The 12,701-nt window shown below is 33.0% G+C and overlaps 1 protein-coding gene across 1 annotated transcript; it reads right to left on the bottom strand.

Moving 5' to 3' along the window:
• Nucleotides 1-3,743: 3,743 nt before the first annotated feature.
• LOC106296837 (F-box protein At1g67340-like) lies at nt 3,744-5,429 on the bottom strand. The gene is made up of 3 exons (XM_013733064.1): nt 5,029-5,429; nt 4,786-4,948; nt 3,744-4,686 (listed from the first exon to the last, which is right to left on the bottom strand). The coding sequence occupies exons 1-3, from the start codon at nt 5,253-5,255 to the stop codon at nt 3,952-3,954; spliced, it is 1,125 nt and encodes a 374-aa protein (XP_013588518.1). The 5' UTR covers nt 5,256-5,429; the 3' UTR covers nt 3,744-3,951.
• Between the last annotated feature and the right edge of the window lie 7,272 nt (nt 5,430-12,701).

Here is a 12,701-nt window from a genome sequence, read left to right as displayed (position 1 = left end):
ATTTCTAGATTTTTAAAATATTTTAGTAATTAATGTTACTAAATCGTATATTTAAAAAAAAATATTAATTAAAATATTTGAAATGATTAAATATCATTGATCAATAGTAATTAGAAAGTGTATAATAAATTAAATTATAAAAATTTCTTGTATTTTTAACATGTGTAAATAATCTAGAAAATTATTTTCTTAAAAACGAATGGAGTATATTATTTGGAATATAATAAAGCGGACAACTCTAACGACATGAAATAAATGGGATGAGCCTTCGACCACCACCACCTCACCTTTATTCCAGTTTCTAATTATTCAAAAAAATTATTAAAGTATAAAATTTAACTTTTATTATTTTTGTACATTTACGATCTGACTCCCTACAACAACAAAAAAAAGAAGGTACATGAACAGAGATGGTCCACTATAAATTTTAATTGATTGCAACAGAAGGTACTATTTAACTGAGTCAACTTTGGCAGCTGACTGGAAAATTTCTACCTACTAAATTAGTAAACACATTCATGATAAGTAAATAAATTGATGCACGTTTTTTTGGTCCAAAACTTAATGTTCGGGGTAAATTGTAAATAATGTTTTGTACCTTTGTAAATTCGAATTTTCCACAGCGGCGTTATTAAAAATATGTACATAACAAAAATTTAAAAATTCATGGTGGACAACTACTTTTAAAATACATTTTTATGTTTCTAATGTATTTTATTAATTAATTATGATAAGTTTAAAATTTCAAATATATGTTTGCGAATTAATATTGGTTTTAAATTATGAGAAATAGCTAATCATAAAAATTATGTATTTGTGTCAAATTTTAATATATTTTAAAAATATGTGTGAGAATACCAAATAAATGCATTTTTAGAAATAGGAGTATGTTTTAAGACCAGTAAATAATGCACTATGCACTTGCGTTGGAGTGTTAGTTACTAAGTTATTAACGCAGTTCATTAAGAGATGTGTTTAGTCCTGCCCTACTTGTCCCGGCCATTAAAAGGCTGGATTAGTGTCGTCCATGGTTCGTCCCGGGAAACGATTCGAGCTTTGTTGATAATTTGTATTCGTTAACTGCAGCATATATTGGTTACGTAAAAAACAAAAATCGTACGTTAGAAGCATTGCTTTGTCAACCACAATATCAGCATAATCAAATGCTTTTAGATTTTACGCTTAATTTTATTTGGCAGATTTTTAAAATTCCTCTTTTTTCCCACATATACACTCCTCTTTCTTTACAAAATACACTCCTCTATGTTTTTGGAGGATATAAACGTCATCATAAAGTTCCTTAAAATGTCTTCTATTAGTCTACAAAATTTGTCTGAAACACAAACTTTTGAGATTTAGTTATGTATACGAAAGGAATATTTTTAAAGTATATTACTATCAAATCGTGTGTTTCTGCGTAGTTTAGTGGTAAAAGAATATATGCAATAATAACTTTTTTTAACGCAAACTTTAAAGTGTAAACCAATGATGATGGGGCAATAAAATCAAAGATTAGTTTATGCTAATATTGTGCTTGTGGAGACAATGAAGTATCAAAGACGGTCCGTATTTATTCAAATCAGACGTTACTTTCTGCTAATCCCAATTTGATTTGCAATGAGGATTTCCCGGTCTCCCTAATTTAATTACGAAAAGGAAAAAGGAAAAGAAAAAGGCACGAAATTAATGAAGACAAAGAGAGCAATATAATCGCAGACCCCATGATGCTTTGTCAGCCATTAATCTTAAATTTATAGTCTAATCACTACTTTTAATCATTAACTGCTGCCTACTGGTATGAGTATCTACAATATTCAGTTTTAAGTTACAACTTTTACCTTGAAAGCTAAATCTCAATTATCAAGACACGTTCATGTGTCTATAGTTATTGTCGTGCGGGTTTAGTATTACCCAAATCTTGAATTAGGTGTGCTCTCAAAGACTCAAAGTGTTCCTCATCAGTAGTTTTTTTCTCACTAGTAGTAATGTAGTATGTTTATCACCTCGAAATGCCGACTATCAAAAGAAAATCCGCCAGTTCATCAGAAGAAGAAAAATAATGGATCATTTCACTCTTTTTTTATCAATAATAATAGTGATCTTGAACTCGATTTATTGAATTCAGAATCCAATGTTCTGACAACATATCATAGGGGGAATTAGGAAGGGCTTCACTATCACACCGACATGGATCACGATTATATATTAATTTTTTTTGAAATTTGATAGAGTTCTATATATTTTAAAAATATTTTACCATGTAACAATACAAAAGTTTAAAATTATACCGCGAGTACAACACATGGTATCACCTAGTATTATAGATAAGACATACTATGATTGAAGAATCTCTTAAGGAAACCATACATTAACTTTGGTCTTAAGATACCCAAGCAATATACAAACAGTATCATTGTGATACTTCCAAACAAATCATTAGGATCCTATAATGAAACTTCTTTTGACCCATAATTGTTTTAGATTTGAAGACAGTTTTAATAGATATTGGTAACGAATCATTACTATATAAAACAACAATCCGAGAAACAACGGTCTTGGAAAGCATATCCATTATATGGAAGGAAGTATACCCTTCTTTACGATGAACATATGGGGGTATACTTTCAACTCTCATACCTATATTCACTATAGTTTTTCTCAGTTATACATGTTTACTTTTGAATTATTCTATTTTTGTTTCTATTTTTGCTTTCAGAGTTTGCTATATATCGTCCGTTCCGTCATGTCACATTGCTCAAATTTGAGTGGGACAGATGCATGTGTGCTTATTTACTATCGCCACATTAAGTACCAATCGCCAGAATCTATCGGTATTGCTAATAAGTTATTATTTGCCTTTGATGTGAAACAATTTTTGTGGGACGCCACAATGTAAAATTACATTCTACAATTTCCTGAAAACTTTGCTCTATCCTAATATAATATATATATTGACTGCAAAAAAAAACTCTCAGACATTGCGGAAAACAGTATAAATCAGGTTTGAACACTAGGTGACAAATCTCATGCAAAATAATAAACATGATGAGAAAATTCGATACTATGCCTTATGAAACGATGCAACGTTCAGTATAACAAGAACATGAGATTCGATCAAAAGTCTGAAAAACGCTGTTTCTTCTATGCCGGAGAACAGTGATCAATGAATAAAAAGAGTTTACATATTTTCTAATGAAGACAGAATATAAAAATATGGTTTTCACAAATAAAATGAGAGTAAAAATCTAAGCGTAATCGGGGGATATGTGGTGTATAGAGTTTGCATTGCTACAAGTGTCTTATGCCCCGGTCCAGACTAACCGATTGATGACCGGGTTTATTTGGTACCTGATAAACCGAAGTCTAACCTAACAACTGGATTCCAAATGGGTCAGCCTAAGACATGCCAGATTATGTAGTAAATATATAATAGCTATAACCGTAAGAAATGCATGCCAAAATAGGAGGCTGCTGATGCTGATCATGATTTTTCAAATATCACAATTGGTGTTAGACCTTATTATCTTTCCAAATCTTCGCTCTGTGTTCATGTTTGCATGTTAATGAAATGATCTAGCATTCATATCGTATTTTAGTAGACTGTTCTTTTATTTATTGTGTTATCTGCATAGGTAAGGAAATATCTTTCATATGTTCAACGATTCAACGAGAGATATTTTCACTCAATTTTGGAAACGAAGAAAAGTATTAACTAAATAAATTAAAACTCTTAACAAAAAAAATTAGGAAAAAGCATTCTAGCCGTTCATTGATACTCATCTTTACAATCGATTAGAATACAACAATTTACTCTTTAACGCCACATCTAACCGTTGGTAATATTTTAATCCTAATCTTTCCACTAATCAAACAAAAAACGAAACTAAAACAAAGCTTCGTTTACCTCTCATCTTCTCGCGTCTAATTAAAGCAGCCGTTACTTGTTCACCGTTAACTCATGGGCACCAATACGTTATCACCGTTACCGTTTCCCTCAACCTGAACGTTACCTTCTCCGTCACCACCGGCTGCATCTTGTTCCACCGGAGCACAATCAATCTTATGCCGGAGTTTCCAATCGAGAGCTTGACAAGCGCGTGAACAGTAATTCACAACGCCACAGACAGAACACCTCCTAAACTCATGTTTCCTCGTCTCCGGCCGTCCACATCCGCCGTGAGAACACAACCTCAATCCATCTCCGGGAGCATCTCCGCCGCGCACGGCGAACCAATCCGCTAAAAACCGATTCGCCGGGTGTATCTCCGGCGCCGGGACATTACATCCGAAATCACTCAGCAACGGACAACCACGGATTTGGTTAGGAGCTTGAGGCTGCGACAAAGTGAGCCACGAGCAAGCTTCGTTCCCGGAGGATAAGACGGCGGCGAGCTCACGAGCGTTGGCTTGAACGAGGAATCTCCGACCTTCGGAGACGTTCTGCGGAACACCGTAACCGTCTTGGAGACAGTGACCGAGCTCACGCAGCGCGTCGACGTGTCCCAAGAAAGCCGCACGCGCGCACAAAGCCACGCCGGCTCGAAGATCTTTGTCGTTCTTGGAGCCGCCGCTTCCGTTGAACTGAATCACGGCCAAAGAGTATAAAGCCGGCGCGTAGGAGCTAATCGCGGCTTTAGCCATAAGGGACGCGCCGTTTCCTCTGTTTTGCAGACAGTAAAACCGAATCTGTACCAAAAGTAGAAAACAAGACAAAACGTTAAACCAACAAATAAAAAACGTTTTAACTTTTAAGTAAAATTAAAAAGATCTAATTTTCAAACTAACCATGCCGAGAGTGTAGCAAGCTTCGAGGCTTCCGGCGTCGACGCAGCGTTTGAGAAACCGGTGAGCGTCTTCCGACCAATTCTGAGCCTTTACGGCAATCGCTTTCCGAGACAATCTCGACAGAACAAGAGGACTCGTAGCTAAACTCTTTAATCTCTTACATCTGTTACGCAAAACCAGTTATCATTAAGACAAAACAGAGCTTTGTCCGAAAAATGAAAATATATTAACCGGAAAGCTTACGTCATTAAAACGTTGATGAAATCAGCAGGACATCGAGATGTAGAGGCAAGCCTACGAAGGATAGAAACAACAAGATCGTCTGGGATTGTATCTAACAAATCTGGTCCGGCTTTAGATACCGACGCAGGAGAAGAAAGACATCTTCGTCGTTTCTTTCCCGGCGTAAAAACGCCGTCTCCAGCATCGGCGGAGTAAAAAGCTCTTTTGGTTTTTCTTACGGGCAACATAATCTTCTTTCTGTGTGTGTCTGAAGGATTACAAATCTCTCTCTATCTATCTATCTAACGCTTCTGATCCCCTTATCTCTCTCTATCTCATTTGCGTTTATCTCTTGAGGCTTATAAATATACAGAGTGGTTGAGTTGTATCTCTCTTCTCCATGCGGTACATACGTATGCGAGTGTTTTAAATGACGATTTTACCCTTGTACTTTTGTTGTATTACCCGGTCAAAACGTCGTTGACCCAGCTTTCTGCCTTTTTTCTGTAGGTTGAAAATCCCTCTCGCACGAATATTTATTGTCGATGGAGAAACAGAAAAAGAAGAAACTTGCGGAGAGAAGCAAGAATGGATCTTTAAATTTATAATCCGTTTTCGTGAAAGGGTTTAGGGGATGAGGATTAAAATGAACAAAAAAAATTAGAGAAACTAACTCCGGAAAAAACAAAAATAAAATAACCCCGATTTATTATTTCCACCGTGGAAAATGCTTCTTTACTCGCGAAACTCAGCGCGTGTAACAAAGTTCTCAGGTAGGAGAGGGTGGAATTCGCGTGAGGGGAAGAGCGAGTGGGGATTTGGGGTAGAAGCAGAAGCAGAACGTATGAATAGACGAGCGGAGAGAGGTCAGACGTAAAGAATCAGCCAATGAATGAATTTTTACAACGGTTACTTACTTCTTTTTTATCTTTTCTTTTTTCCTTTTGCAGTTTCTCCGTCACGACGTTACTTTTCCCGTTGTTATTTATATTTCTCGAAAATATATATTTATAACATGTCTTATATGTTTATCACTAAATTAATATTAACTTTTTTTTTATAAACCCTATCGGCTGATCCGGTCGGCACCGGGAGGAACGCACTTACTGCTATAGAGTGGATTAGTCCGAAAACGTACCACATTGCCTAACCCGAGTTTGGAATACTTTCCGACTAATGTCAGAGGGTGGACCAATCATCTGTTATGGCCCACCATATAAACCACTTGGGCCGAAGTCCAAGCCTAAACTGGCCAAATAGTGATAATTTAGTTTTCAGGGAAAATCGAACTCAGAACTGATGTGGATACACACCAAGCACCAAAAAATTACCACTAGGCTACCACCACTTGATAACTAATATTAACTTAAATGAACATATGAATAGACGTAGTGAATTGTTAATTATAACATGACTTATAAGTTTATCACTAAACTAAACTAACTAATCTAATATATGTGAAATATTTTTAAATTTAAAAATAAAATAAAAATCTAAAAGTTGACTTCATTTTTTTTAAATCTTCAGTAGAATATGTTTTAATATTTACTATATATTCTACCAAATTTATAATAGAGTAATTGTTTCTGATGATCACCATATTGAAAATTTTCAGAAAGACCAAATTAATTGGAACACTACGATTTTGTCTTGTTAATTATTTTATCCATGCGCATATTAATTATTTGACAACCGATAAAAAAGGGTAAAGATTAGCAATAGCGTGCTGCTACTTTTAATGTCATCGTCTCCTACGGTTTTTCTTTACCTTTTTCTAACTTATTTTAATTGTTTTATCATCGTCTCCTACGGTTTTTGTTTACCTTTTTCTAACTTACTTTAATTGTTTTATCATCGTTTACAATTTTAGAAACAACAGTTTGTGCTTATTTAGCAGATTATAAGTTTATTACAAGAAAAGTTCGATGATTCATATACCTTGTAGAATGTCTAATAATCATGAAAGCAGACAAGATTTGACATTAGTTTGTGCACAAATAGGATACGTCTCAAATAATATAAATTTATGTACCTATTAGACTACCAGTTGATCTTCAGACCTCGCTACTAGATTTCTCCTCTATCAAAATCTACACATACTTTTTTCGTCCATCTACACATATCCAAAAGCTTTAGTTGTTACTTGTTAGTTACTTCTCTTGAAGGAAAGAGGAAGCGCATATTTCAATAATAATACTTCTCTTCAATTTTCTCCTTTAGTCGCAATGAGATGTTATCATGTATAATTTATATAAATGAACAAAATGAAATAAAACCCCTTGTAACCGAAAATCTATATATATATGTCATTCAAATGACAAGTATATATATGGAGAAAAAGGAATGTATGGAAACATTTTTTCTCACGAATGAATGCATGGAAACTTGGTGACATGCCTTCAAGTCTTCAACATCTTTCCTCTCCAACAAACTATTGTACCCTCACTTTTAGCAAAAAAAAAAAAAAAAAAACTATTGTACCCTCAGAGCACTATTTACATATAAATGTACTAATTTTTACTTTTACAACTTTAATCTTTATAATTATATTTCATTTACATATTCATATTATACATATTATTATTAAATAACCTATGTAAATATATTTAAACTAAAATTAGAATTATTGATGTACAATAATATCATTTAAAATAAGAATATTTATTTCACACAACAATAATAATACATTTTTTTTTTGATAAACCCTATCGACTGATCAGGTCGGCCCCAGGAGGAACGCACTTAGTGCTACAGAGTGGACTAGTCCGAAAGCATACCACACCGTCTGACCCGAGTTTGGAATACCTTCCTATTAATGTCAGGAGGTGAACCGATCATCTGTTATGGTTCACCATGTAAATCACTTGGACCGAAGTCCAAACTGGCAAAGTGGTGATAATTTAGTTTTCAGGGGAAATCGAACCGAAAACCGATGTGGACATACATCAAACCCCAAACAATGGTCACTAGACTACCACCACTTAATTGCAATAATAATACATCGACTAATATAACACAAATGATTGATTACAATAACACCAATAAAGATATTACATGAAAATAAAGATTACAAAAATACATGATATTACACAAATTAAAATTCATGTAATGATATTAATAATCAGGTATATTTTTAGAGTGTGTATATATTATAAAATTTTAAAGTGTAATGCTTATATTTAAGTACTATGATAATTGTGAACTAAATATAAAATACAAAATGTAAAAAACATATTTGAGGGTTACCATTAGAATAATCCATCGTTAAAACTTTATTTTGAGGATTCTAACAAAAATAAAAGATTTCCTCGATTTTTTTTTTATAATTCTAACTAAAAGTCATGTATGCATGCACTGGTGCGTAATTTTAATTTCCGGAGCTTATGATGAACTTATTAAGAGAAAAATATATGTATTGAGTTAGGGTTGTTTTTTTTTTTAGAATCCTCAAAATAAAGGTTTGACGATGGACTATTCTAATGGTAACCCTCAAATATGTTTTTTAAACTTTTGTATTTTATATTTTGTTCACAATTATCATAGTACTTAAATATATATTGAGTTAGGGTTGTTATTAATTTAGTTACCTTAAAGCTAAAGAAACAAAATCTAGCGACCTTAAAATAGCAAGATACTTAAATTAGTGGTTACCAAATTAGCTAATCTGTATGTTGCCTTAACCCACACGCAACCTACGTTTTCTGTTTCAACATGCGTGGTCTCATGCACAAAGTGCATGGCTTTGTATCTAGTTTATAGGCCTAATGATATGCTACATCACAATTTATTAGGAGTTGTTTCAGCTGACATCTTTTACAAAACGGTACGATTTTGATGGATGCAATTCTTCAAATTAGATGATGACCTTAAGATAGGGGGAAAATATCATAAAATCCTTAAATTGGCACCCACTGACAATTTAAACTTCAAATTTTTTTACTAGTATTTTAAACCTTCAATCTGATATTTTTATCACAAAAAACACTCAGCTTTTTTTCCGGCTAATCTTGGTTTTATTAATCATTGTCAACAATTACATAGTTTAGTAAGAAGGATGGATATATATGATACACCCCTCATAGATTATTACAAATAAGGGAAACTTAGTAATGTGTCAGCACAAGAATTAGCTTGGCGATAGCTAGGGATGTTAACTACAGGGTTAGGGCTCAGCCCTCTTTTATTTATTATAAGTCCAGCCCCATTTTAACCCAACCCTATTTTAACCCTATTATATAATCAAGGTTAGGACTGGTATCAGGGTTAGCTCATTTAATTGAAAAAAATATTTCATTTATTTTTGTTCTTAAATTTTAAAGATAAAACTAGAAAAATTAAGATATGATATGATTCTTTCCTCCAATTTGTTGAGCATCAAAATCAAAAGTTTTCCTCCCAAAATCGCAAAATCGAGTTTTTGCTCCACAACTAAGAATAAAGTTTTTCCGTCAAAAAAAAATTGTGTTTTTTTTCCGCCAAAACCTAATTTGAGTTTTTCCACCAAAACCACAAAATCAAGTTTTTCCGCCAAAACCGCAAAATAGAGTTTTCCCGCAAAAACCGCAAAAACCGCAAAATCGAGTTTTCCCGCCAAAAACCGCAAAATCGAGTTTTTCTGCCAAAACTAAAACAGCAATATCGAGTTTTAACTACAAAACCGGCAAATCGGGTTTTCCCGCCGAAACCGGCAAATCGGGTTTTTCCGCCGAAACCGGAAAATCGAGTTTTTCCGCCAAAAACCGCAAAATCGAGTTTTTCCGCCGAAACCGCAAAATCGAGTTTTTCTGCCAAAACTAAAACAACAATATCGAGTTTTCCCTACAAAACCGGCAAATCGAGTTTTCCCGCCAAAACCGTGAAATTGAGTTTTACGGGTTTTCCAGAAAAACTTAATTTTACGTTTTCACGGGAAAATTCGATTTTGAGGTTTTGGCGAAAAACTCGATTTTGATTTTTTGGCGGGAAAACTCGATTTCGAAGTTTTGACGAAAAACTCAATTTTGCGTTTTTGGAAGAAAAACTCGATTTTGTTGTTTTAGTTGAAAACTCGATTTTGCGGTTTCGACGGAAAATTTCGTTGTTCAGTTTTTGGCGAGAAAACTCGACTTTAAGTTGTTTTTGATGAAAAACAGTATTAAATATTGTATAATAGTTGTGTGAATCAAAATAAAAGGGTTAGAATTTAAACTCTGGTCCTATTAGGGCCAACCCTATTTAAACCCTGTTTAAAAAATGAGGGCTAGGGTTGCAAATGGGTTTGCAGGGTTAGGGCTAACCCTGTTAGGTTGAGCCCATATTAACATCCCTAGCGATAGCAGTGGTGAAATAGACACCTTTCACAAACCTTCTCCAACACCTTTCAAAAACGCTCAATTTTGCTTACTTGTTCATCAAGTCAAAAAGTGAGAGAAATTGTTCATTTACATGTAAAAACTGACGATGTGTCAGTTTCTAACAAAACAAATAAAAAAATTTACTAAAAGAAAATCAGAAAATAACTAATTCTTAAAAAATCGTAATATTTTTAAAGAAAAATAAACAAAATAAATCAAATAATTCTTATAAATTGTCTAACAAATCACTTTTCAAAATCAAATTAAGTATAATTGTTAAACTTATAATACTTAAAACGAAAAAATTCAAAACCTAATGAAATTTCTTTTTTATATAAAATTCAAGTAATAGTTTATTATAAATATAAAACTTGTTATTACTTGACTTTTTTTGAAAATTAAAATTTCCTAAGGTTTGAATTTTTATTTTAAGCATTATCATAAGTTATTTTTTTTAGAAATTGTCTAAAATTAAAAAATTGAATTTTAAAAACAATTTTATTTGAATTGTTTTAAAAATTCAGTATTTTTTTTAAAAAAATTGAAAATGTTAAAACAATTCAAGTAAAATTTGTAAACTTATAGTAATCAAAAAGAAAAATTCAAACCTTAAATTATTTAAAATTTTATAAAAATTCAAGTAATAATTTATTATAAATTAAAAATTTGTCATTACTTGAATTGTTTTTAAAAAAATAAAATTTCTCAAGATTTGAATTTTTCTTTTTGAGTATTATAAGTTCAACACATTTACTTGATTTTCTTAAACAATTTTTTTTAATTTCAGACAGTCATAAAAATTAGTTGTATATTTTTTGTTTTAAATAACATTTTTTAAAATCGAATTTTTGTAAGAAATATTTATTTTTCTAATTTTTTATTTAATTTCTAATTTTTTATATTTTATTTATTTTAAAAATTTTGTGACACATCAGCATTTTATACCTACAAATCAATAGTTCCGGTCACCTTTTTAACTTGATTATTAAGTAAGCCAAATTGAGTGTTTTTGTGATAAAGATATAAGGTTGAAGGTTTAAAATGTTAGTGAATGCCACTTTGAAAATAATTTATGCGATAGTCCGGTAAGATAGGTCATGTAAAAAGAAGAGAGGGCCAACACGTGGCATTGGCCCATATAGAGTAAAGGCGTCCCATGCTCCATAACCACTCTCGCCGCCGTATCACATGCCGCTGCTTCGCTCTGTCACCTAATTCTCACGGTTACGTCGCTTTGATTGTTGGTGAGACCACCACGTGATTCTAACAACTTCAAGCTAGCTACTCATATCTTTTTTTTGTAAAAGATAAATTATACGATACAATGAAGTAAACTAGTTTTTACTAATCCAATCCAATTTGATTTTTTTCTAAGAAAGATAATTTATCAAATACATATACGAATTTACAAATGTCTCTATTTATCATACTATATAACCAAAACGTATAATATTTTATGTCTTTCCTTACAGAACGTATAGATTTTCAAGTTTTCATTTCGGTTGCAACTTTGTTGTACATCATCTTTGATATCCATTACTATGTTTTAATAATTATAAACTCAAAAATACCAAATTTGCTAGGTACTCAATTTGCTAAATAAAATTGAAGGTAGGACCCTGAGAATTCCAGTCGTTCACTCTACTGAACGAAGAACGAATCAGCTAAAGAGGGAAAGCTGTTAGGAGGCGGGCCCCACTTTTTGCTGGGAAGTTTGTAGACAGATTTTGTTGTTCCCTCCCTGTGGTGCACGTCTCTCTCCTCCTTTTGCCACGTCTCTTCTTTTATTATACATATGTCTCTGAACTTTGGATTCCCTTTTACTTTTATGAAGTGGGAAGAAAATACCATTTATGTTGTAAATAGAGAGTTTAGAGACTGAATATTTCTGTGTTTTATTAATGATTAAAGAAGTTTCTTTATATAAGGATTACAACATGAAGATAAATGGAAAGTATCAAAAAACCTAAACTCACTAGGATTACGAAAACTACTAATACATAATAATGGAAAGATTACATCTACTAGGAAAATGAAAGGGTTTCCTTTTCTCCAAGCTTTGTAGCCGCCTTTCTCTCTCCTAAAGTCGGCTATCTCTCTCCTTTCTCTAGGCTTCGGCCATCTCTCCATCTTCTAGGTATTGGGCCGGTCTTGGACCGGGTCTGGTTAATGGCAATCCACTCTATGATTTATAACACTCCCCCTTGGATGCCATAACCATACAGGATTTGTAGTACGCTTCATGTTGCCTCATTAAAACCTTATCAGGAAAACCCAGTGGGACAAAACCATGATGAAGGAAAAAGAGTACAACACGCACTCCTCCCCCTGATGTGAACCTCAGTGTAGGTTCTACATTCT

This window comes from Brassica oleracea, chromosome C6 (genome assembly GCF_000695525.1).
Source record: "Brassica oleracea var. oleracea cultivar TO1000 chromosome C6, BOL, whole genome shotgun sequence".
Taxonomy (NCBI): Eukaryota; Viridiplantae; Streptophyta; class Magnoliopsida; order Brassicales; family Brassicaceae; genus Brassica; species Brassica oleracea.
Note: the sequence above shows the minus strand (reverse complement) of the source record. Positions and strands in the feature narration are given on the sequence as shown.

Bases quoted from the DNA above. Each gene is read 5' to 3' on its own strand.
- LOC106296837 (XM_013733064.1), bottom strand. From the start codon at position 5,255: ATGTTGCCCGTAAGAAAAACCAAAAGAGCTTTTTACTCCGCCGATGCT. The intron at 4,949-5,028 runs GTAAGCTTTCCG...TTTGCGTAACAG, and splicing joins TTCATCAACGTTTTAATGAC to ATGTAAGAGATTAAAGAGTT. The intron at 4,687-4,785 runs GTTAGTTTGAAA...CTTTTGGTACAG, and splicing joins CTTGCTACACTCTCGGCATG to ATTCGGTTTTACTGTCTGCA.